Source organism: Mytilus trossulus, chromosome 9 (assembly GCF_036588685.1).
Source record: "Mytilus trossulus isolate FHL-02 chromosome 9, PNRI_Mtr1.1.1.hap1, whole genome shotgun sequence".
NCBI classification, from domain to species: Eukaryota; Metazoa; Mollusca; class Bivalvia; order Mytilida; family Mytilidae; genus Mytilus; species Mytilus trossulus.
This window is the reverse complement of record NC_086381.1, coordinates 38,960,139-38,987,523: the sequence shown is the minus strand read 5'-3', so window position 1 is coordinate 38,987,523 and position 27,385 is coordinate 38,960,139. Positions and strand designations below refer to the sequence as shown.

Genomic DNA, 27,385 nt, shown 5'->3' with positions numbered 1-27,385 from the left:
CCATAAAAGTAAGTACTTTACCCTATTCATACTTATTTTCTTCATCATTAAGACAGACTGTTATGAACGATACGAAAGTAGAAATAAATTACCATAAAATCCTAACACCTAGAACAAATTGTCAATTAAGTGGCCTTCTTTTAACCTTAGTGGTGCCAACCCAATCAGAGCTTTTTTTTAAACTTTTAAAAGTCCTACCCTCAACCTGACAATTATTCTTATCTAACCCTAACCCTTAACATTACTTTAACCTTTAACCAATTTATACCTAGCCCTAACCATTACACTTAAAAACAGAGACCCCTGAAGCAAAATAAGCCTTATAAGCTTTATACTTACTACATATGCATCGATACCAACATTATCAATAAAGCCAGACCATTTTAGTCTGATGTTATCTGTAACTCCCAGGAAGCCAGTCTGAGGATTGTACTGTGTAGACGATATACCAACAACCTCTACCTCAGCATGATCAGTGGAAGGACGCTTCTCTGTGATCCTTACTCCATCAGTAGATCTAACTGAAGACAAACCAGCATTGTTTTCACAGCTCAGTGTAGAATAGACAGTATAACCTTCCAATACACTGTAGTCAAATTCTATAGATCCTGTGTTACCTGATACTGTAGTGTAGATTTGTAAGTCTGTCCTTTCTGGTAAATAGCCTGTATGTAAATAATATAATTTTAGAAAAAAGTTCAACTAATGTTTCATCCCCAAATATAGATATTAACTGAGACTAGAAAATTGACACGTAAGAACAGACAGATGTGACGTCATGATACTCATATGAAATTTACTGACCCCCCTACAGACGTGATGTAGTTTAACTAATCATAAATCACTAATTTACCAGATATGCAATCAATTAATTTACCTATTGTTCAAACATATATTTACCTATTGCCCATTTACATTCTTTAATACCAGATTGTAAATCTTCCACTTCCCATTTAGCAGACACTTCATTTAAGATCCACGAATCTTCATCTATACCTACAAATCAAAAATTACTTATATCAAACTATTATAATAAATAAATAAAAAATGTTTTTAATCTTAATTCAATTATTTTAATATCTATCGATGCAAAAAACTTACAAATGATAAACAGTAAAATAAAAAGTGAAACTACGAGCTTCTGCTTACTGATGATACCACCGCCCCAAGTGGATAAAATCAATAGTGTAAAAATTTGCAAGTGTTCGGTAAACAGGAAGTTGTCGAGTGATGAATCTGAAAACGCATCACACGGTATAGCTGACTTATATAAATCCTGAAACCAAATTTCAGAAATCCTTGTATTGTAGTTCCTGAGAAAAATGTGACGAAAATTTTCAACTTGGCTACCATGTGTAAAATCATACAAGTGTTCCGTTAACAGGAAGTTGTCAAGTGATCAATCTGAAAACCCATCACATGGTAAAGCTGACTTAGATAAACCCTGAAACCAAATTTCAGAAATCCTTGTATTGTAGTTCCTGAGAAAAATGTGACGAAAAATATTCATGGGAGGGACTGACGGAAGGACAGACAGAGGTAAAACAGTATACCCCCCTTTTTTAAAGCGGGGGTATAATTAGATACTTCACTTTAATATGACACTCTTCTTTTCGCTTTCTACATAAAGCAATGGGTTTTTTTTCTGACTTAACATGAAGATGGCTTTTTCTCTATCATGTCTTATAAGTCTGCTCCAAATACAGTAATGTTCTTAAAATTAAGCATACTGCCATGGACTCCAATATTGCAATAATCAAGATAACCAGAAATACAGAACATTCATGACTTCATTAATATACTCTCATCTGCTGTAATTTTATTGAGAAAGCTTTTACTGATATCCATCGATAATTGGTATTATAAAAGTTTTTGTACAAACAACACATTTGTCCAGGAATTACATACTGGTATATATACCATCTTTAGAAGTCCATGACAAGCTTTGGTATTTGAATATTTTAGAAGAAAAAACAGAGGTAAAACAGTATACCCCCCCCTTTTTTAAAGCGGGGGTATAAATATAGAAATAGTTCTTTATTTATTACTTACTTAATCCATCATTGATAAAATTGATATCGGGTGGTGTCAAATCTACAAGTATTGGATCAGAATATGCCACACCCCTCAGTCCTGCAGTGTTTGTGGCAATAACAATGATATATATGTACACATTATGTACCAGTGTAATGTTGTTGTTGTAACCAAAGTTCATCACTCCTACACTCCTGAATGGTTGTATCTGGGTACCTCCTTCTGCATAACCTATTAAGAAAATGTTGTATAATGATTGCACCTGTCTTAAGTCATGAATCTATTATGCACAGTGGTTGTCCTCTGTTTAAGGAGGCTTGAGGGTATAAAAAAATTCAGATTTTCTTTTTTTCATTACAAATTGTATTTATTACAATATTAGTTGTTACTTTGTCATATGGTACAAAAATCCTTTAAAAAAATCAGTGCGTTTTGTGCCCAGATAACTTTTAAAATATATCATTGAAAAAGCTCCAAATTATCTCCCTTTGGTGCAAAAATGCATTTTTTTGGCATTAAAATTGAAATATCTTTTTTCAAATAAGCTGTACTTAAACTAAACTATTTTACAGCGATTTCTGTAATTGAGTTCTTTTTTTATTTCTATATTTCCTCTTTCTTTCCTATTAGTTCAACAAACAAAAAGGACCTTTACAAAAATGTATGCTTCTTTCGAAGGCAGATTGTAAACGTTAATGAACGGTGACCCCATTTTTTAATTTAATTTTTCTATTAAGCATAAGATAAAGTTCATTTATAAAAAATCAAATTAGACCTGCGAGCTCCCTTAGGAAGGTTATATGTGTTTCTCGTCTCTCAATTCTTGTTTTTTATATAAATGAGACTGTTGGTTTCCCTTTAAATGGTTTTACAAGTAGTAGTAATTTTTTGGGGCCCTTTAAAGCTTGCTGTTTGGTGTGAGCCAAGGCTCCATGTTGAAGGCTGTACTTTGACCTATAAAGGTTTACTTTTTTATAAATCATTACTTGAATGGAGAGTTGTCTCATTGGCATTTATATCACATCTTCCTATATCTAGATATGATATCATTTAAGTGCTTTAAATGAAGACCATAAAATGATAGCATTATGGCTGAAAGATTTAAACATATCAGTGAGAATTTGTTTTGTATTTGCTCCATTACACAATATAATATCATGAAGATTTTTCAAACTCTGAGAAATAAACATACAGATTATGACGTAGTCCCCGTGTTACAAAAGATACTTAAACAAGAATGTGTCCAAAGTACACGGATGCCCCACTCGCACTATCATTTTCTATGTTCAATGGACTGTGAAATCGGGTAAAAAATATAATTTGGCATTAAAATTAGAAAGATTATACCATAGGGAACATGTGTACTAAGTTTCAAGTGACCAAAATCTTTAACCTGAAACTCCCACTTTCATTTTCTATGTTCAGTGAACCATGAAATTGGGGACAAAAGTCTAATTTGGCTTTAAAATTAGAAAGATCATATCATGACAACAAGTGTACTAAATTTCAACTTGATTGGACTTCAGCTCATCAAAAACTACCTTGACCAAAATCCTTAACCTGAAGCGGGACGAACAAACGGACAGACCAACAGATGGACCGACGTACAGACTGGAAAACATAATGCCCCTCTACTATTGTAGATGGGGCATAAAAATCACCAATGTCTTTTGATTGCAGGTCAAATATCCGATTGAAGTCATCATTAATTCTAACCTGTAAATTTCTGAGTTTCATATACATACCAATAGCCCAACTGTAATCTATAATAGGAGATTCTGGGTCTGCAAAGCTCCAAGATCCATGAATTGACCCCCATTCATGTATATAAACAACATGGCCTAAAATATGTCCACCAGAGATGTCATTACTTTCTAATGTCACTTCCTGTACAGAGAGGTCATCTATTATTAATCCTGTTGTCTGATCAGCACTTCCAATAGTTAAATTTACATTCTCCTCATCAGCTTTAATATAGTAAGTGTGTTTGTGCCAAGACACTTCTTCTCTAGAGCTATCTCCATGGTTATCTCTCCTATAGGCCTTTGTATATATTAAGAAGATTTCACTGTGGTCTCCGAGCTGTATGAATCCTTGTTTATTAGCTGCTACAGAGTTCCAAATTGGTAAATGACTTGAAAAGAAAGAGACCTTATAAAGAGTTCCAGCAATTATATTTTCTAATCTCTGATGAGCACTTCCTCTAATAAACAAGAATGAGCGTCCATCTTTGGCCAAATTAACATCAGAAGACACGACTGCCAAGCATGACATAGATTCTGGTGTCCATGACGATGGATAGTACATGTAACTTAACATGCAAATATCAGTCGAATTTACATCCTCCCACATAATTTCACTTCCACTTGTGTTTTCAAACGAAGGATTACTGACAAGATTGACATCTGCATGTAGAAATTTTTCAGAAACAGGTTTAGTTGTGTCTATGACAACTCCATCAGATATAGCCGTGTCTGAACTTAAACCAACATTATCAATGGCATATACTTTGCTGTAGATTTTACTCCCTGTAAATATCAAATAGCCATATATCATAATGTAATTTCATGTTTTAGCCATATAATAGAAAATCTAACGATATCTTAACATTTTGATATAGGTTGAAAATTAGCTTTACCATTCAATTAGATACCTTACCAATATAAAATTAATCAATATACAATCTACTATTACTATATTTATAATATACTTATAGAAAATAATGGTATAATTGTACCCCATGATAAAACTTATTTGTACATATACATGATATATTTATTCATTAAATTTGAAAATTAGACTTAGTCGTGTGATATGACTTAAGTTATCAACTGCTTCTGGATTATATCAACTGCTTCTGTTTCATATCAACTGCTTCCAGTTATTATCACATGCTTTGATGTAATGTTATCAGATGACATTTCGACGTCATTCAGCAAATTCCGGAAAATATACCTCACTGGTACCTTTCTTTATGTAAAACATAACAAATTTGGATACAAAAACAAATATTAGAAATAAGGAAAATAGATTATTAAAAATGCAAAACAAATATTACAACAAAAGCATTTTATTAAAGTTTTAAAAATAGTTTTTGTCTGTATGTCTTCTGTTGAAGTATATGATAAAAAGAACATAGCATGTCATTTATCATATCAGACGCCTTATCAGCCCATGGTCAACCCTAGGGCTGATAAGGGGTCTGATATGAAAAATGCCATCTATATGTATCATCTACTAGCTAGTCAGTCAGTTATGTACAAATATCATTCTTAAGTAATTTTACCTTGTGTAATACTAGATGATAAATTCCTTGTTACTGATACATGTAGTCCAACATTAGTCCAGCCTATGACAGAGCATTCTACAGGAATGACCGTTGTTCCTACACACCATCTATATTCTTTTACACCAGAATCAGTGTCAATAAATCCATGCCATCTAGCTGATATAAAGTCTGATGAGTTCTGGTATTCCAAGTCAGATCTTCCTGAAAATCAATACAAATATTCAATAAGAAATTTTCTTACAAATGAGAGGTTTATCTTATTATAAAACCAGCAGTCATCCTTTTCTAGATTTAGACATTTCAATTTCAAAAGGGAAGGTTCCAAAAACTCAACCTGCACCTGTATTGCAAGCATCTGTGTAAACTGAGGTGACAGGGTTAGTATTGAGTAAGACGGATTTCCCATTGAAAGTTGCCATAAAATTATACCACCAATGGATATCATGCAAAATATCGCCGCTTAAGCGCATTTTGTGCCTGTCATGCTTGAGCTGCATTATGCTGTCAATGATTCTCCGGAGAAAAACTCTCCCGCCGTGAACCACTGACGAAGCCCAGTTTAGCTTGCCCGCCAGGGACTGCAATTGTTTCTTAGAAACATGCTTGAGCTGCTGAAAACTTGCTAGTTCCCGCCTTAATTCATCAAGTTTTTTAATAGGTAATCTTAATTCCAATGTTGTGGAGTCTATCTCCACGTCTAAAAATACTAATTTCTGGCAAGGGTCAACAACCTTGGACCAACTAATAGAAAAACCTAACTTGCGCAGCAAGTAAATTAAAATTCTAAGTGCATGTGCACAGCGCTTTTTTGTTTTTTCGCAAATGAAAAAATCATCCAAATAATCTATAATAGTAAAACCTCTGCGTGACATCATGCGCTGAATAGCCTGTGATAGCCTATGAAAAATACCTGGTGCAAGTTTTGAACCAAAGGGTAATTTTTTATCAATAAAGGTATGGGTCTGACCATCAGGAAAAGTCCACCGTAAACCAGTGACCTGTTGACTATGGGAACTAATGCTAACAGATCTATAAGCCAATTTTAAATCGCCTTTGGCCATGAAACAATTTTTTGTGACTAATTTTGCTGCATCATCAACAGATTGAAACTTTTGTTTTTGGCTCCATCATACAGTGTTTATATATCCCAACTCGTTCAGTATGCTCGTGTGTGTTCAGATGTCATAGATTTTAATGAACATAATCAATGCATCCCTGGGAAATTATTGTGTCAGGGATTTTGATACCATAAATTACTTAAAACTTTTACTAAATTCTTTCATAGATACAAAGATTTGTTTAGTAAATTTGGCTGTACCTGTGGAAAATTGATTAAAAATGGTATTTTACATCCTAAATTTTACGGTAATATTGTACTTAAAGCGAGGAAATCACTATGTGATCAGTGTAAACTCAACCTATATCTCTATAGAAGTCGCTCCTCACTATCCTACTACCTGTCGATACATTTATTTTTGGCATTGCAAAAGTCATGTCTTCTCTGACTGTTCATGAAGTTAAAATACTAAATCCCTGGGACATGTTTTAGTTGATTTTAGTCTCTGATGCATGAATTTTCTATTATTAATTGTTTTTGGCTTTTAACAAGCTGTCAGTAACTGCGAGTACTCTCAAATGGTATTTTCTTGTTAATTCGACCTGTTGTTACTGTTTATAATGCTTTTTTGTTAGTTTATATTAATATGGATTTTGTCTATATACCAGCTTTGATTATTTGGAATATCTTCTAATTTTCACTTCTTCTTATTATATTTGGAATATCTTCTAATTTTCACTTCTTCTTATTATATTTGGAATATCTTCTAATTTTCACTTCTTATTATATTTGTACGAACTTTAAGATTATTCTTCTTAAATCTGTACAGGGAAGTTTTAGCTAGCTCTAATTGTATAGTTTTATTGTTGATTATTAATTAATCCAAATTAGATCTAGTGTTAAATTATGTATTTATATGACAGAAATTTCTTGGTATTTCTAATTTTTGGAAGAATTTTATACACATAAGTAGTATACCTAAGGACCGACATCAAAAGTTCAATGACGGATAAAAAACTTAATTCACATAGTTTTTTTATCCTACATCAGTCTTTTGATGTTGTCCCTTAAACGACAAAGTTATTTTTCATTTACCTGTATATATTATTAAAACAGGTTTTTTTTCAAAAGATATTTTTTTTGAAAGGTCTAATATTTCGCAGGGGTGTCTTGCTATGGCTTTGTTATGACTTGTTTGTCTTGTTTGTTTGCTTTTTGACCTTGAATGTTTGTCCCTAATATTTTATTAACATTCAGATATTGCAGATCAAATTTATTCTTTCATAGTGTATTAATTTAAGTTTTTTGATTGAGTTAAGCTTGCCAATTGATATTTTATCAAGTGTTTTTCTATGTTGTGATGTTATTGTTTCAAAAAAAGGGAGAAGGTTTGGTACCATTAAAACGTTTAATCCTGCTGCAAATGTTTGCACCTGTTCTAAGTCAGGAATCTGATGTACAGTAGTTGTAATTTGTTTATGTAATTTTTAAGTGTTTCTTGTTTTTTATATAGATTAGACCGTTGTTTTTCCTGTTTGAATGGTTTTACAGTAGTTATTTTGGGGCCCTTTATAGCTTGTTTTTCGGTGTGAGACAAGGCTCTGTGGTGAAGGCTATTCATTGATCTATAATGGTTTACTTTTATAAATTGTTATTTGGATGGAAAGTTGTCTCATTGGCACTCACACCACATCTTCCTATATCTATTAATCCACCATTTTCTACATACGGAAATGCCATTCAGGGATATAACAGTTGTTTGATGTGTTTAAGCTTTTGATTTTGTCATTTGATAAGGACTTTCTGGTTTGAATTTTCCTTGGGAGTTCAGTATTTTACTTTTTTTAAGGTTCAAGGAAGTAATGTGAAAACTCAAATAAATATCATTGTCATTTTAGGTACAAAAATACTTTCATCATTTAAATATGCCAGTTACTAATACATTAATTTTCCTAAAATCATCTTTTGTAATTACCTATCCCATCATACACTACACCAGATACAGGAGGATGAACATCCACTATAAATCCATCAGAGGTCACAGTTGTATGAACTCCAGAGTAGGTATAGGCTACAACATTTGTGAAGTACAAAGCACAGGGTATCAGATTTAATCTAGAGATATTGTAACCAGTAGCACTTCCTGGTACTTCATCACTTCCAGTCCATATGTCATGACCTAAAATAATCAGAATTCTCTTAGTTTGCAATACAAGCGACATATTTTACTTCCTTCCAGGCATTATACAAAATCAAAGAGCTGAATAGCTCTGAGGGGAAAGAGGGCCCTTGTTTCTATTTAATTATGTTTTTGGAAAGGGGGGGAGGGGGTATCTTTTGATAGTTTTCATATGAAGAATAAAAAAGAGAACAGCTAGAACATGTAGAAAGGTTCACAATATTTAAATCAATTGTTGTTTATATAATTTCATTTCCTTAGTTTAGGATTCAATTTGGACCAATGGAAGAGATCTGCATCTTCTAAATCTAAACATTTGATTAAAGTTGATAGCTTATTATCTAAAACTCAACTGAATTCTGTCATTTCACAACAACTACAATATTTTTTGAAATCTTGATTGTGTACCACTGAACTGCAGGCTAGGGCCATTTTCCATTTTTTGTGACAGTACTAAGTTTTTTCTTTAGAAAATGTGGACTGAAAAATCTATTCAGTTTTAAATTTCCATTGTTAAAGTTCTGAGTTACAACTCTCATCACAGGGAAACAGTTACTAATAAAAAAAAACAATATGGGTGATGTAAACTGTGTGAAGTTTGTTTCCAAATCTTAATTTTGAAATATTTGTAAATAATAAATATAATAAAAAACTACAAAATGCAAATTTTTATTATTATTTTTTTTTACCATTAATACAATGATTATGTAGGTACACTAAAATTTAGTTTTAATAGAAGACTACTAATCCAATGAAATGTCACATTTTAAGTGTTTAAATACATTAACTTTTATTTTAGTGGATAATTACTCATCAATTGAGGTGCTCCTGAATTGGAGGAAGATTCTCAGAATTTTTACAGAAATAGTGGTCTCACTAATTAGCGACAAGAAGAATTTTAGCGACAAGAAGAATAATGTTTTCTTGTCGCTAAATAGTCTTTATGACGCTTTTTGTCGCTTTTTGACGCTTTTTGTCTCTAATTAGTGAGACCCGAAAAAGTAATGAAATCGTTTCTTTCCCCTGACTCATGTAACCCCACGATCTTTTTGTTTTATTTTGAAAGTTGTTGATCTACAAATTAAAGTATTGCATGTTGATGTTTAAATCATCTACAGTAAACAATATTACGTTTAGATTTAACAAATACAAATTTGTAATAAGTGCACAATCTCTAAGAATGATTTAAATAACCAGTGAACTGGTGAAGGATATCCTTGCTTCTCCCAAGAATGACGTCACTATAAAATACAATGTAGGTTGGATATATTTAGAATATCTCGTCATACTAATTTTTCCGGATTGTAAAATAAACGTAAATAGTGTAAAGGAGAGTTCAAGATACGATAATTTCGTGAGAAACAGAAGGGAAATGTGTAAAAAAGTGTTTAAGGTCAAACTATTCATTTCTGGGTTTCCTTCTCTTCAATCTAAGTAAGATTTTTTGGGGGGTTTTCCACACTATAACATGTATAAAAACAAAATGAATGATGTGAGGGAGTGTCACTCTGGTCAACCCCATATGGGATTGACGGCTTGAAGCCGTCTTTCCCCAAAAATTGAGGAGCCTACAATCTATGGGTTGTTGTTTTCTTGCTGTATATCATATTTGTATATTGTTTTGTACGTAACTTAGGATGTAAGTTTTCTTGGTTGAATTCACTCAATTGTTTTACATTTATCATTTCAGGGACTTTTAAAGCTGACTATGTGGAATGGGTTTTGCTCATTGTTGAAAGCGGTAAAATGACCAATAGTTGTTAGCTTCTGTGTTATTTTGTCTCTGTTGGAGAGTTGTCTTATTGGCAATCACATCATTCAACTTCATTGAATAAATCTGACATTCAAGATATGTTTATTTTGTGTTTGTAATCGGATTCACTTTCACTCCTTCACAGGCAAGTATAATACAAACATCACAGGCAAGTACTCAGAAAAACTTCATATATGAGTAAAAAGCTAACCTCCACAGTGTGTTCTTAGATAAATTTCAACTACTTCATTGAGAATTTCGAAACTTAACTTTATAGTATGATTCTCAATTTTATTTTTTACAGAGTTTGTCTTTAGTGCCGTGTGGAGGCAGTAGAGTGCCTCCCCGTGCTTCAGGTTTATGCTCTTATAATATACTAGATTATGGAGTGTGTGTCCGAGCGAGAACTTCTCTAGTTCATTACTTTAGGAATGTTTATCAAAAAGTAGTATTTCAATATTCAGCCCCATTCTACTAATTGGTCAGCCATCAGTCATACCCTGATATACACTATCTTTTTCGGGTAATTAATACTGATAGCGTTCGACATTTTCAGCCGAACAAATTTATCACTTTTACTTAACTTAATTATTGTATGCTGGTTCATATTCTGGACGCCAATCTTTGCTCCTTTATTATGTAATTCACTAACAAAACAATTATGAAACTAAGAAACGGAAAAATACTAAATACTAAACTTGTTCAAAGGGTATCTACACGTCTCAATTTTCAAAATCGGTTATCTAAAAATACTACCATCGCTAACATTTTTAACAATAAAAATCGTGGTTACCCTTCTATCGATAAGTGTCATGCCAAAAAATGACTTACATGTCCCCGTCTTTCCACCAACAATACGGTAAGGTCCACGTTTAATGGTCGCACATTTTCTTTAAATTTTGAAACTGATATTACTTGAAAAACAAACAGTATTATTTATTTACTCACATGAAACAAACCGGGATGTGGTATTCAGTACGTAGGAGAAACTGGAAGATATTTATCAAAACGCACTCAAGAACATCTGTATCGTTTTAAAAGACCTAATAAATTCAAAAGTATCATTTACCAACACCTTAAGAAGCACAACCATCCTTTTAAATATTTAGCAGTTCAACCTTTAGAAGTAGTAAATAAGCAGCCTGGTGAATCGCATTCAAAGTTTGTACGATCACGGAAAATAATTGAATTAAATTGGATTAAAAAATTACAGACAGTTTACCCTCTCGGTCTTAATGATAATATCATGGGAATTGGTAATATATCTAGAACCAATTCCGTTAACATTTTGGATATTGTTTCTAAAACTGTTCGTAAAAACCGTTCTCACGGTTGTAGAACAAATCGCAATCAAAGAAAATTTCGGGCCAATCATACCAATATTTCGGACCTTATTTCTATTTCAAAAAACAACGGCAGACATTATCTGTTAACAAAACTCTGTTCGTTACCGGTTAATAAGTTAAATAAAATTTTGGAGGATTGCAACACAATTTCATATAGCAGTCCTAAGTATGAAATTGTTCAAATTATTATGGCATATTGTTATTCTAAATTATTTCCCAAAATTGATCGCCCTGAAGATCATAAAAAACATTTTATTAAAATTAAGTATGTCAACAAAGGCTTTGATTTTGTAAATATTGCCGGTATATTTAACGACCATTCTGTTAAAGAACAAATTCCTGGATATTTTGACAATACTGAGCTACCTCTTATTTGTTATATTTACAAGAAATCTACCCGGAAATTTGTGTTTAATTATAGTCAATTGTGTAAAGATGTTAATATCAGTGAAAATACACCTACTTCATGTAATTGCAGTAATTCCGAATATATTTATGGACCCATTTCCCATGTTATAACAGGAGATCTTAACATCGTTCAAGACCGAGAGTTAAAATCATTTCTCAGTAAAGGACCTAAATATCGTCCCCCGTCAATTATTAATTGGAATGAGTGTCGTAATATCATCCACGACTCACTCCTTACTTACTGTATGAAATGGATAAAACGGGAAAAAGCTGACAAAAAATCTTTGGACTCTTTTTTTAATTCAGTAATGAAGATAGTTGATATACGTATTCAACATTTTAAAGAACATTTTACTATTAACAATAACCACAATAAACCTATTTCTCGTATCAAACATAAACTAAAAGAACTAGCCAAGGAATTTGTTTTTGTCCCAGCCGATAAAGCTGCTAATAATATTATTATTGTTTGACGTAAATTTTACATCGAGGTTCTAAAAAAGGAAATCACCAATTCACCAACATTCCAACTGACTCCATTTTCAGAAAACGAAATCTGTAACAAACATAAACTTTTAGCCACCGCTTTACAAGCAGAGCCAAATACAATGAAAGTTCCAACTATGTATTGGCTTCCGAAGCTACACAAAACCCCTTACAAATATAGATTTATTTCGTCTTCAAGCCATTGTTCAACTACTAAATTGTCTATTATTCTTACCAGCACACTTGGTACAATTAAAAACCTTATAATAAATTGTTCAAATAAGGCCTTCGAAAATAGTGGAATAAATTACTTTTGGAGTGTCAAGAACTCGTTGGAAGTACTTGATATATTGCATGCTTATATTGGTGATTTTGAATCTGTTCAAAGTTTTGATTTTTCTACCCTGTATACTACATTGCCTCACATTCTCATTAAGAAAAAATTCACACATCTAATTAAATGGGCATTCAAAAAATCAGAATGTGAATATATATGTTCAAACTCTTTTAGGTCATTTTTTAGTTGCAATAAACAAAAAAACTATGTTAATTGGACATGCTTTGATACTATATATGCCCTTGAATTTTTACTAGATAACATTTTTGTTCGCTTTGGGGATTCCGTATATCGTCAGATTATCGGAATTCCAATGGGGACTAACTGTGCACCACTTATTGCGGACCTCTTTTTGTATTGTTACGAGTTACAATTTATGACAAAAATAAGCAAAGACCCATCAAAACAACATCTGATAAACAAATTTAATAATACTTTTAGATATTTGGATGATATTTTGGCTCTCAATAATGACGACTTCAGTATGTATATTAATGAAATTTATCCTGGTGAACTCACTTTAAATAAAGCTAATACTAACAACGACCACTGCCCTTTCCTCGATCTTGATATCTATATCACTAACGGAAAGCTGAATACTAAAATTTATGATAAAAGGGATGATTTTTCATTTCCTATCGTTAATTATCCGTTTTTAGATGGTGACGTTCCCTTGTCACCATCTTACGGTGTTTATATATCTCAACTTGTACGATTCGCTCGTGTATGTAACAATGTCTTAGATTTTAACGAGAGAAATTTATGTATTACTGAAAAATTATTACACCAGGGTTTTCGATATCACAAACTAGTCAAAACATTTACTAAATTTTATCATCGGTATAAAGACATCATTCGTAAATATAGCTCAACATGCAGACTTTTTATACGTTCAGGTATTTCACATCCAATTTTTTATGGAAATATTCTTTATAAAGCACAAAGGTGTCAGTATTCACCTCATAAACTTACAAAACCTTTGAATAGACTTATTAAGAAGGGATATAATTACGATACTGTTGTCAAGTCATTAAAGATTGCATATTTTGGCGTTAATATTGAGTCACTGATAAGGTCTTTGCGTCGGAACTAAACACATTTATTCTAAAAACAGTTGTTGGCATGACACGGGTTATGTTCTTCTCATATATGTTATGATGGTATGATACTAAACCCCTTACGGGAAGGATTGTGCCTGATGTTCATATGATGAAATCATAATCTTTCAGTCAGTTTAATTGAAGTCTGGAGCTGGCATGTCAGTTAACTGCTAGTAGTCTGTTGTTATTTATGTATTATTGTCATTTTGTTTATTTTCTTTGGTTACATCTTCTGACATCAGACTCGGACTTCTCTTGAACTGAATTTTAATGTGCGTATTGTTATGCTTTTACTTTTCTACACTGGTTAGAGGTATAGGGGGAGGGTTGAGATCTCACAAACATGTTTAACCCCGCCGCATTTTTGCGCCTGTCCCAAGTCAGGAGCCTCTGGCCTTTGTTAGTCTTGTATTATTTAAATTTTAGTTTCTTGTGTACAATTTGGAAATTAGTATGGCGTTCATTATCACTGAACTAGTATATATTTGTTTAGGGGCCAGCTGAAGGACGCCTCCGGGTGCGGGAATTTCTCGCTACATTGAAGACCTGTTGGTGACCTTCTGCTGTTGTGTTTTTTATTTTGGTCGGGTTGTTGTCTCTTTGATACATTCCCCATTTCCATTCTCAATTTTACTCTGATAAACTTCCACTCCTTCATAGGTGAGGATAAAACATTATATAGTGGAAGTCAAACAATCTTCTTATATGACCAGACTATAATGGTTTACTTTTACAAATTGAGACTTGGATTGAGAGTTGTCTTATTGGCACTCATACCACATCTTCTTCTCTCTTTCTACTCATTTATGTGCGAGTATTATACTCACTTCCAGATGAAATCCACATCATTGTAGGAGAGTATATTATTACTAACCTCCAGGATATGTACTCAGATAAATTTTGTACTTTTGAACCAAATTTTCTGCCTCTAAGAATTTGCCACTCCAATCAATAACCATGGGTCTGCCTGTCTGTATGAAATCTTGATCTTTGACATTTGTACCTAGGGTCTTTTCTGTAACCTTAAAAGTATATGTATTTATGATAAACTGGTTTTTATCAGTATTTCTACCATGAATGTGGAAGTTTTTAAAATAGTCTTTTCATAGTTTGACATGTTTAAAACGTTTCAACAACTATATACTTATATATAACCCCTATCAAAAGTCAAGTAGTCAGGACTTCTGTTTTCACACAAACTATAATTGATATGGTAGTAATTTTAAATTAAGGAATAGACTACTTAAGCTGTATTCACTATTGTCAGAATTTTGGGCCTCGATGCTTACGAGCTTCATACCTTATTTAGTCTTTTTATGTTTTTTGAACAAGAGTGACTGATAAGTATTTGTAGACAAAACACATGTCTAGCACAAAACACATGTCTAGCACAAAACATATGTCTAGCACAAAACATATGTCTAGCACAAAATATATGTCTAGCACAAAACACATGTATCATACCAAATTTTATGTCTTATATCTATGATGAGTTTATTTAACTGATTTGTTCAGTGTTTGAGATAGTCTTGACTAATTAAAAAGTGATAATCATCTGATTTGTCGAGTAGAACAGACTTCCAGCCATAATTTGCAAAACACTATTTGGTTTTGCACTGCTCTATAGGTTTGAATCGTTCCAACTTACCACTTTACCACGAACAGATGCTACTGGTGGAGTCTGAGAGAATACAGTAATACCATCTGACTTGAAGACAGCATAAGTGTCCACTGTGTACCAAATCCTCACGTAGAAACTGTATGATGAATGTTCAATAAGATTCACACCTAAAAATAATTAACAATTTCAAATTACCTAGATTAAGGAAAATTACCGGGTATGAGAAAAACTTACATTTTTGTGGATATTTAATTTCAATGCTTTACAAAAGACTGTTTACAAGTTTATAGAAGATATGTAATTCTTTGAACATTTTCTATTCAATCAGATTAGACAATTAATTTTCTATTAATTTCAAACTGCTTTGCTTTTACTTTTGTACACAACTATTTCCTGCGCTTTTGGTCATTCCCTAAAAAAAGACCTGCATAACATCTTCCTGTATGTATGACTGGCAAATTTTACTATTGCACAACTATTACTATGGAATATTCTTATGTTTTTAATAAATATTTTAGATGGACGTGGCTATTTTCTTAGGTCCATTTGATCATATAGCTCTTTAATGGTTTGGATTTTGTACATCCTTGGCTTTTAATCCTTTCCTCTATAATGACGCTTTTTGACGCCACCCCCTTTACTCCATTATGACGCCTTTTGACGCCTGTGAAGTACATCAGTTGAAACGCTTTGACTACAAAATGTCTGCATCAGACTTAAAAAAATTAAATTCAATATAAAAAGGATATTCATGAGAATATATGATTTTAATTTCATTGATGAAATATTCATTTTCATAATGCATTTATACTTTAAACCCATTGATTTTTTTTTATTAAAGTCCTATGCGAATCAAGAATGAAAAAGAAACCATGGAGGAAAGGATTAAGTATTTGGCTTTGAGGGATGAAGGTAAAGCCAGAAATTGAGTTGTTTTCTTCATTCTTTAACAGAACAAACCTTTATTAGTTATATATACTCCATCTGTAAACTGTCCGCCATCTTGCCAATTTTTTTCGTCTACTAGGTTATATATACCAGTTGGAGTAGAATATCCAGTATAACCAACACTCCATTCATACCTGGAAACATTTTCATAGTAGGGTCTAATTTAAAGCAAAAATCTTCAAAATATCTTATTTAACTGATCTTCAACAGTAACCAATGGTATGACTGTATGAGGGTCGTAATGGGGATACCTTCATGACAAATAACGGTAAAAATTAGTGCCAAATGATGTTAACAGTCATTTTTTGTGTATGACGATAAAATGTACACTTTCTTTTAGATGATAAAAACATCGACTGATTTTGCGAATCACGTTAACTTTTTTTTTAAAATGACAATAATGATAATTATTTGAGACCTCTGACGAATCACAATAAGGATATTTTGATGAATCACAGTAAAATTAAAACCAATTTGACGTTAACAGTAGCCAAAAATGACTGTTTGGCGCTTGACGTTAAAGGGCATTACTACCCTCATGGTATAAGGCTGTAATGTTTATATATATCGTAAAGACAGTTGGATGATTTTGTTCAGATCTAAAGGCATGTCAGCAAATCCCATGTAGTTTGATTTCACATAATATTCACCCAGAAACTGATTAAATCATGAAACTTGACTGTCACAATGAATGGGCTCTGCAACTCAGGTTATGGGATAGTGATATTTCTATCAATAAATATTAATATACCATCAGTTGGTAAGTCTCTTTCTTATTCTTTCTAATATAGTTAATTCCACATATTATCAAACTGAAGTGGGTGCAGACAAACCATTATTTTGAGTGCAGGAAAAAAACAGTTTTATACAGTAAAAATTTACACAGTTTTTATTCATTCATGTCTTCTGGTATGTAATATGGACAAAGCAAGACAACTGAAGAGATCCTTATGTTATTGTAACTTTCTCACCACAGAGGAGCCAGCCCTTGTGACTGTGATATAATCCATTGTCCTCTTAGAACATTTGCTGATGATGTAAAGGACAGGTCAGTTGAAGAGTATCCATTGGAATCCATGACAAGAAGAATACTGTTTGAATTATCTAAAAATATATCAAAAACTACATTTTCATTCTTTGCATTTAATTTTATTACAGGTATAAACATGTACGCATTGTTATTCTTTTACTTTTCTACATTGGCTAGAGGTATAGGGGAGGGTTGAGATCTCATAAACATGTTTAACCCCGCCGCAATTTTGCGCCTGTCCAAAGTCAGGAGCCTCTGGCCTTTGTTAGTCTTGTATGATTTTAAATTTTAGTTTCTTGTGTATAATTCGGAGTTTAGGAAGACGTCCATTATTGCTGTACTATTATGCATATTTTTAGGGGGCCAGCTGAAGGACACCTACTGGTGCGGGAATTCTCACTTCATTGAAGACCCATTGGTTGCCTTCGGCTGTTGTCTGCTCTATGGTCGGGTGGTTGTCGCTTTGACATATTCACCATTTCCTTTCTTAATTTTACGATAAAAAAAGATTCCATAACTGCAATAAATGTGTTACAGTATTTCTCCACTCTATTGTTTTAATCTTAGTATTTCAAGAGCCAGGCTCGCAGAGCTTTTTAACTTATTGAAATTTAACTGTTAACAGTGGAGAAATATAGTAATACAAGAGTTAGAGTGGCGGAATCTGTTTCTCTAATAATTTTTTATCCTTTCTTTTGAAATATTTGAAAAAGTTGTGTGCTTTATGTGACATCATCAGGTATGGTCGCCTTTTCATGACGGCACAATAGAACCAGATGCTCCGCAGGGGGCAGCTTTATACGACCACAGAGGTTGAACCCTGAACAGTTGGGGCAAGTATGGGCACAACATTCAAGCTGAATCCAGCTCTAAATTTGGATTGTGATTAAATAGTTGACACAGCATAGTTTTCTGACACAGAATGAATGTGTTCTAATGAACTTAAAATTTTTGTTTTCTCTTTGAGCAATTCACTATGCTGTTGAATAATAATCCTCTCAAAAAAATGTTTGAAGAAATTTTCTTTTTAATTATGAAATTTCAAATGAGAAATATTGTATACAACAAATATTTAAGTTGGTTCTGGACAAAGAAAGATAACTCCAATTAAAAAATTTCTTGCTATTGAACAATATTGTGCAATTAAATATTTCTTGCTTACTATTCTGGACAAAGAAAGATAAATCTAATTAAAAAAAAAATTTGCAATTGCACAATATAGTGCAATTAGATATTTTTTGCTATTGCGCAATACTGTGCAATTGAAAAGACTTGCTACTGAACAATTGAAGATTTCTTGCTATTGCACAATACTGTGTAATGGAAAATTTCCTGCTATTGCACAATACTTAATATAATAATTTTAGATCCTGATTTGGACCAACTTGAAAACTGGGCCTATAATCAAAAATCTAAGTACATGTTTGGATTCAGCATATCAAAGAACCCCAATAATATAATTTTTGTTAAAATCAAACGAAGTTTAATTTTGGACCCGTTGGACTTTAATGTAGACCAATTTGAAAACAGGACCAAAAATTAAGAATCTACATACACAGTTAGATTTGGCATATCAAAGAACCCCATTTATTCAATTTTTGATGAAATCAAACAAAGTTTGATTTTGGACCCCGATTTGGACCAACTTGAAAACTGGGCAAATAATCAAAAATCTAAGTACATTTTTAGATTCAGCATTTCGAAGAACCCTAAGGATTCAATTTTGGTCAAAATCAAACTAAGTTTAATTTTGGACCCTTTGGACCTTAATGTAGACCAATTGAAAACGGGACCAAAAATTAAGAATCTACATAAACGGTTAGATTCGGCATATAAAAGATCGAACCCCATTTATTCAATTTTTGATGAAATCAAACAATGTTTAATTTTGGACCCTTTGGGCCCCTTATTCCTAAACTGTTAGGACCAAAACTCCCAAAATCAATACCAACCTTCCTTTTATGGTCATAAACCTTGTGTTTAAATTTCATAGATTTCTATTTACTTATACTAAAGTTATGGTGCGAAAACCAAGAAAAATGCTTATTTGGACCCTTTTTTGGCCCCCAATTCCTTAACTGTTAGAACCATAACTCCCAAAATCAATCCCAACCTTCCTTTTGTGGTTATAAACCTTGTGTCAAAATTTCATAGATTTCTATTTACTTTTACTAAAGTTACTGTGCGAAAACAAGAAAATGCTTATTTGGGCCCTTTTTGGCCCCTAATTCCTTAAATATTGGGATCAAAACTCCCAAAATCAATCCCAACCTTCCTTTTGTGGTTATAAACCTTGTGTTAAAATTTCATAGATTTCTATTCACTTTTACTTAAGTTAGAGTGCGAAAACTAAAAGTATTCGGACGACGACGACGCAGACGACGACGCCAACGTGATAGCAATATACGACGAAAATTTTTCAAATTTTGCGGTCGTATAAAAATTTGGAAGAACGCTTGAAAAATTTAAAGTCAACATTCAATTTCAACCAATTACTTGCGGAGAACAGATTTTTCACTAGGGAGGAGAAATATTTTCTCACTTCAATCAAGAAATGTGAGAATAGTGCAAAAAATAGAGAAAAATAATTTATTGATTGATAAGTGGTATCTTAATGTTGTGTTAGCACAAAAAGGCTATGAAGATATAGAAATGATTCCAACTCTTTAAAGAATATTTCAAAATTTGTCAACAGTGGAGAATTATCGCAGTGTTTATATATAATTAATTCATATAGCACATGATGATAGGCAATTTTCAACATTGCTTTAAGCGGGTCTCATTGGGGTCTAAGCGTGATGCTAAGTGTGTCTCATTGGGGTCTAAGTGTGATGCTGGATTGCTGATTTTTTGTAAGCGTGACAAGTGAATATCAAATTATTTTGCCGTGAAAACGGGAAATGAAGTGTAGCAGGACAAGGGAAATTACAAAAAAAAATGATAATTGATTACATATATAGTGTAAGCAGAATATAGGAATCTATGAGACCCTCCTTTTACATACCGGTAATCTATCAAACAATGTGATCCTTTTTGTGAGATAAATATATATCAATACTTATGTCATGATTTTTCTTTTTCTGAATAGATATTTTTTTAATCAGCTGTAAAATGAAAATCTGTTTCAAAACTGGTCCAGTCATCTTATCAGTGATTGTCATTATCTCTATGTTTTATTTCCCTTGCTTCTTTATGACCTTGTTGACATTGAAGCTGACTTTGCTTGTTTTCAAACTTATGATACTTTAGGTAGTACATGTATATAATTATAATCATTAGATGGTGATCTTTTTTTGCATTACAATATTCACATCACACTTCATATCATAATAAAGGGGGTCTCATTGGGGGTTCTGATCATGGATCCCGCTTACTGTTTTGTCAGATTCCCATATCCAGCTTACACTATGTATATATAGGTAAGCAATTTAATTTTTTTTGTTGTTATTTCCCGTGTCCCACTCGACTTCATTTCCCATTTTCAAGGCAAGATAATTTGACTTTCACGTGTCATGCTTACAAAAAAATCGACAATCCCTCGTCACACTTAAGACCCCAATGAGACCCACAATAAATATAAGTTTACATACTTGAAGATATGTCTGTACAAGATTTTAAACTAGGTGAGGTTGGACATTTCTGGTCCTGTGGAGCACAAACACAATGACCTTCACATGACATTGAATCACAACGTCTGATCAGCTCTAGAGCTCCTCCTGGCACTCTTCTGAAGGCGGAGTAAATAAGATCACTTCTCAAACCAACCTACAATAAATAGGATAATCACAGACTCATTTGTGACTGAACTATGTTTGTTAGATATCAATGTGTAAACATATTTAATAAGATTAACAACCACAGTTGTCAATACACTGTTTTGCAAAGGTTACCCCCATCCATTTATGGAAGATTAAATCATTCATTTATAATAAAAATATACATCATAGTAAAGTATTTATATCAGCTGGTAACCTAGTTCCCACTATTGCATTGAACAAAGCTTCAAAAGTTAATGTAAAACGATAAATTCAAAACATTTCGAACACATTAAGGGTAAAAAGGACACATAGAAAAATATTTAACTTTGACCACTAAACCATGATAATGAGGTCAAGGTCAGATGACACTTGACAGTTGGACATGTACACCTTCCAATCATTCCATACACCAAATAAAGTAGACCTATTCCATACATTACAATAAAAAGACCAAAACACAAAAATTTAACTGTAACCACTGAACCATGAAAATGAGGTCAAGGTTATAAGACACCTCTAAATGGACATGTACACCTTACAATCCTTCCATACACCGAATATTCTAGACCTATTGCTTATAGTATCCGAAATATGGACTTGACCACCGCAACTTAACCTGGTTCACTGATCCATGAAATGAGGTTGAGGTCAAGTGAAAACTATCTGACGGGCATGTGGACCTTGCAAGTAATGCACATAATGAATATAATTATCCTATTACTCATAATAAGAGAGAAAAGAACATTTCAAAAAATGTTAACTTTTTTTCAAGTAGTCACTGAACCATGAAAATGAGGTCAAGGACAATGGACATGTGACAGATGGAAACTTTGTAACATAGGACATCTATATACAAAGTATGAAGTATCCAGGTCTTCCACCTCCTAAAATATGAAGGTTTTAAGAATTTAGCGAACACCATCAAGGCTGTAATTGCCATTGCATGATCACTATCCCCATGTTGAGCTATGTAGACCAAAGTGGTGCCGAAGGATCACTATCCCTATGTCTAGCTATGTCAACCAAAGTGGCACTGCAGGATCACTATCCCTATGTTGAGCTATGTCGACAAAAGTGAAGCTGAAGGATCACTATCTCTATGTCTAGCTATGTTGACAAAAGTGAAGCTGAAGGATCACTATCCCTATGTCAAGCTATGTCTACCAAAGTGGCAATGCAGGATCACTATCTATGTTGAGCTATGTTGACAAAAGTGGTAGGCTCAATAAAAACTAAGCATGCATTATTTTAAACATTAAACTCCATCATTAGATGTTTTTATTTACCCCTTTGTGTGTTACTGTACAGCTCTTATTTTGACATATATATTATCTTACAGTAAGTACCATTCATTTAAATACCTACACCATTTACAGTCCAAATAGTAACATAGAGAATATCGTAGTTGATCAGGCCTTTAGTTTGAACTTTGAAAAGTTGAACTTTGCCTTCATCTCCATTATCCTCATTAGCTGTGGAATGTATATACTTAGCATCTGGTTTCTGTTATAAAAAAGTACAAAAGAATCCAGTTAGATTTTCCCACTTTTTCATAATTTAAATCTAAATTTCAAAATGTTCATTTAATCCTAAAACTTTTTATTGGCAAATTAAAAGCTAAACTTCAATTGACAGATATATTTGTATCCACTAAAATTAACCATATTGAATGTACAAAGTGCTTCCTTTTTTAATATGTGAAAATTACAGTGAAAGTAATTGTTTCTACTAATCTGTAAATATATCTCAGAGATCATACTAGACCTAATGTTAATAAACATACTAGCCCAATGTTAACAAATATGTCTACAAGTTTACAATACATTTTATCTCATTGTGATTATCCTGGGTATAACATATGGGTGTTTCAGACAGGTTTTAAGGAAAAAGGTCTAAATTTAAAAAGGGGAGATAATCTGAATGAACACATGATTATCTCCCCTCGACAAAATAAGCATGTCACCAGCACTTTCAGAGACTTTGGTAATGATTTCAAAGCAATATATCTAAATATCATCATCTGAAAATCAAACATGTAAAATCATTGAATCTTAAAAATCCCCAAATCTAATATCATTTTCAAGCAAACAATCTTAAGATGGATTATCGTTATATTTTTCATGAGACAATAAAGTAATACCTTGCCAACATCAGTAGCCATATAAGATGATCCAACAGTCACTTTGTAATGGTCTATACCAGACTGTGCATCACTAAAACCAAGCCATGCTAAAAATAGATTTGTTGATGTCCATGTCATCCATCCATCAGAATGTCTTGATAGGTCTGAATTGACAGCATGGTCTGTATCTATGGCAAACATTCCTATACAGAAAATAAATGACTTGGTTTGTCCTATACCTTAACTGAAAACTTAACATCTCCTTATCATATATACTGACTACGGTAACAGTTAACTCAGATAAGATTAATCTAATCAAAAACCCATAAAGGGCATCATTTTACAACAATATTATGCACAATATGATATTTTTTACTTTATCATAAAGTAGATAGACCAATAATTAAATATGTAGATTGGCAATTACAAAATTGAAGATGCATTTTTACTGTTTCATTTGCAATTTAATGAAGAGGTGTAAATGTTTTAGATAATTTTAGTATCCCCATATTTCTTAATATTACTTAAAGCATACATCTCTTTATCTTTATATATATATATATTATTCAGATACTTAATACATACTACATTTTTCATTTCCTTATTCACAAATACTGAAACTGTAGATGTAAATAAGAAATGAATTTCTAAAGATTTTTTATGTTTTTCCACACACATAAATACATTTTCGTAAAAAAAGAAGGGATTTCCTTAATTTAAAACAAGAATGTGTCCAAAGTATACGGATGCCCCACTGGCACTATCATTTTCCATGTTCCATTGACCATTAAATTGGGTAAAAAATCTAATGTGGCTTTAAAATTAAAAAGGTCATAATCATAAGCATCAAGTGAACTAAGTTTCAAGTGGATTGGACTTCATCTTCATCAAAAACAACCTTCAGTTGACCAAAAACTTTAACCTGAAACTCACACTTTCATTTTCTATGTTCATTGGACCGTAAAATTGGGGTCAAAAGTCTTATTTGGCTTTAAAATTAGAAAGATCATATCATAAGCAACAAGTGTATTAAGTTTCAACTTGATTGGACTTCAGCTTCATCAAAAACTACCTTGACCAAAAACTTTAACCTGCGGACGAACGAACGGACGAACGAACAGAGCCACAGACCAGAAAACATAATGCCCCTCTACTATCATAGGTGGGGTATAAAAATAAAGGAAAGATTTCAATAAAAGGAGAGACAAGAATAAAATCTTAGGTATTTGTCAAGTGCAAGTCTAACCTCTGGATGGTTTGGAGCTATCTACAAACATCCCTGGAGATGTACTGGTAATACAGATCTCTGCTCCATTACAGGAGATTAATGTTACATAGTATGTCACACCATCATGTAGGTCTAGTCCTGTTATAACATACCACCTAGCTATTCCATTTACCTGCAATCAAATGACACCCAATAAGTACTAAATAGTTTAGGCATTTTAACATTAGAACAGAAAAATGGTTAATTTTCATTTGAATGCCTTCTAATTCAGTCTGCATCAAAAACTTTTTCACCTTCTAGTCTGTACATTAAATATCAAAACTTGTCCCTATATGACTATAACAAATTTTGAAAATTTTTACTAGACCGAATCTATTTTTACAGGTCTGGGGCATCGAACTAGTGGCTAACGGTGCAGACTGCTAATTTGAAAAAAAATAAAAGGTGAATCAAAAAAATATATTGCCCAATCTCTATCAATATACTATCTCCCCATAAAAAATGTAAAATTCAGGTACAATTGTTTAAATATTCATCAATATAGGTGTCTTCGTTAAAGAGACAAGAGAACATTACCATGTATTGCAACATTACAAGTTGGATTATCTCCCCTTTTATTTAAAGGACATGAATTTTATAGCTATAAATACGTTACCATCATAAATTCTGAGTGTAACCCCAATTGCGTCATAGGTCAGATGGAAAATCCCAACTAAAAATAAACGTATTCTCACTGGTCCGGACATATACCCCTGTTTGCCCATATTCTTCCATTCAATTTCCATCTGCGACATCGGTCACACGTGCACATCAAACAGATTCAACAGAGAAGTGTTTAGTTTTTTGAATAGCTTAATTGCTTTTCATATATATTGTGTATTTTATTGGAAATATATTCCCTTGTTTTGTTTAAATTTCTAAACAAATTATTTGTGTTTTTTTGACTAAAGTAAAATTTATTATGGACTTTAATTTGAATAGTCCGTATGTAAGTATTCCTGGTTCGGACTATCTCTTAGATGGGTCACTACCTTTAAGTCCCCCCCAAACTACCAGTACATTGACCGGAGTTTCGACAACGGTGTCTGGTAATGCTACCTATCCGACCCTTTCACAAGGTTCGGCCATGCATTTTGGGGGGGTATCTACGTCAACTTCGGTGACTCATACTTTATCTAGGTCTGTTAATTCAGCGGGTACTATTAGTTCTGTCCCAGGTACAGCTATGGGCTTGAACTTGCCAGGTTCTAGACCCCCATTATCCTATTGTGGGTATATGCTTCCCAACACGGGCACACAACCTTTACCCTCATGGTCTCAGCCACCTTGGCCACAGTCTTACCCTTATGGTGGGTTTATGCCAAACCAACCTGGTTTTTGGCCTTATAGGGACAATTTCTATGGTCCCCCTTCTGGGGTAGCTACTGCACCACCTTTAGCTCCTGCTCTACCCGTAGCAGTATCTTTGACTTCTGCAATAGCTCCTTCTACCACCGTACCTGACTCTCAAGCTTCTAGTTCTTCACATGGTACTCAGGTTTCTGATCATGCATCACCTTTGGATGGTTTACAGAAGTTACTTTTAGACTTTGGTGAGTCTTTCAAGGCAGAATTCCATACTCTATCCAGTCGTATGACTCTACTGGAAAATAGAGTTTCTTCTCATCAACCTTCTCCAGCTAAGTCTGTAGAATGTGATGAGAGGGAGGATGACGAGCTTTCTGTTTCCCCTGGGAGTCATGAAAGGGCTTTCCTCACTGATGAGGATGTTGAAAGTTCTTCTTCTCCCAAGGTATCGAAGACGGCCCCTGAGCCTTCTTCTAAGTCAGCTCAACAACCTCCCACCAAGGAGACTGAGGATCCTCCTTCCTTGAAGGATCTTAGGGATAAGGTGTATACCTTGATGAGGGATGAAGCACATATCCCTTTTCTCTCTCCTTCCAAGCCGAAGAAACCTTCTTCAACTTTTGAGGCTTCCTGTGGTATTTCTCAGGATACTGTGACTTCTCACAATTCTTTTCCTGAATCTGGCCATATGGCTTTTGCTTTACAATTTATTAATGAAGGTATCGCTAATTCTGCTAGTGAAAAGGTTTCTAATAACAATATCTCAGGATTTGGAATGTCATCCTTTACTGATCAGGTTAAGTACAAGGATTTTGATATCTTTGATTCTTCACTGGGTAGACTTGTTCCCAGTTGTGACAAATCTATGTCATCTTTATTGGGAAAAAAGCCAGTAGATGGTCTTCGTCTCACTCAACCTGTTTGGTCAAAGACTGAGAATCTCCTTCGTAGTGCTTCTCAAGTTCTTGGCACAGCCGAACATTTTCTAGCTGCAACCGGACATTTGCTTAACAGCGAAGATTCGGTTGTTCCAGCAGAAGTACGATCCTTCTTACTTCAACTGGATAAAGCTTTAGGTTCATCTCAGTTGCTTTTAATGGGTTCTATTGCTAATTGCACCCTATCAAAAAGAGCAGAGTTTCTTGAAAACATTTCTATAGCTGAGCCTTTGAAAGATTCTTTACTGAAATCTCCACTCTCTGACAAGATGTTTGGTTTACCCTTACAGCGGGTTCAAGAGGAACTCAGCAAAAATCCTCCTCCAGTCAAAGTTAGTGTACAAGTTACTAATGGCAAGAGGTCGGTTAATGCTACATCTAGTTCTAATAGTACTTCTGCTTCA

The 27,385-nt window shown here is 33.3% G+C and overlaps 1 protein-coding gene across 1 annotated transcript in view; it reads right to left on the bottom strand.

Annotated features, from left to right (window-relative positions):
* The window catches only part of LOC134684606 (uncharacterized), a 106,672-nt gene that overhangs the window by 3,034 nt on the left and 76,253 nt on the right, over positions 1-27,385 (bottom strand). Inside the window, exons 41-54 of the mRNA XM_063543905.1 lie at positions 24,715-24,868; positions 23,487-23,671; positions 22,712-22,849; positions 21,179-21,353; positions 17,530-17,662; positions 16,571-16,692; positions 15,638-15,777; positions 14,864-15,011; positions 8,356-8,559; positions 5,321-5,524; positions 3,780-4,562; positions 2,053-2,265; positions 901-996; positions 340-665 (exon numbers count right to left, since the gene is read on the bottom strand). Of these exons, the coding sequence (XP_063399975.1) occupies positions 340-665; positions 901-996; positions 2,053-2,265; positions 3,780-4,562; positions 5,321-5,524; positions 8,356-8,559; positions 14,864-15,011; positions 15,638-15,777; positions 16,571-16,692; positions 17,530-17,662; positions 21,179-21,353; positions 22,712-22,849; positions 23,487-23,671; positions 24,715-24,868 (3,021 nt within the window). The remainder of the gene's footprint in view (positions 1-339; positions 666-900; positions 997-2,052; positions 2,266-3,779; positions 4,563-5,320; positions 5,525-8,355; positions 8,560-14,863; positions 15,012-15,637; positions 15,778-16,570; positions 16,693-17,529; positions 17,663-21,178; positions 21,354-22,711; positions 22,850-23,486; positions 23,672-24,714; positions 24,869-27,385) is intronic.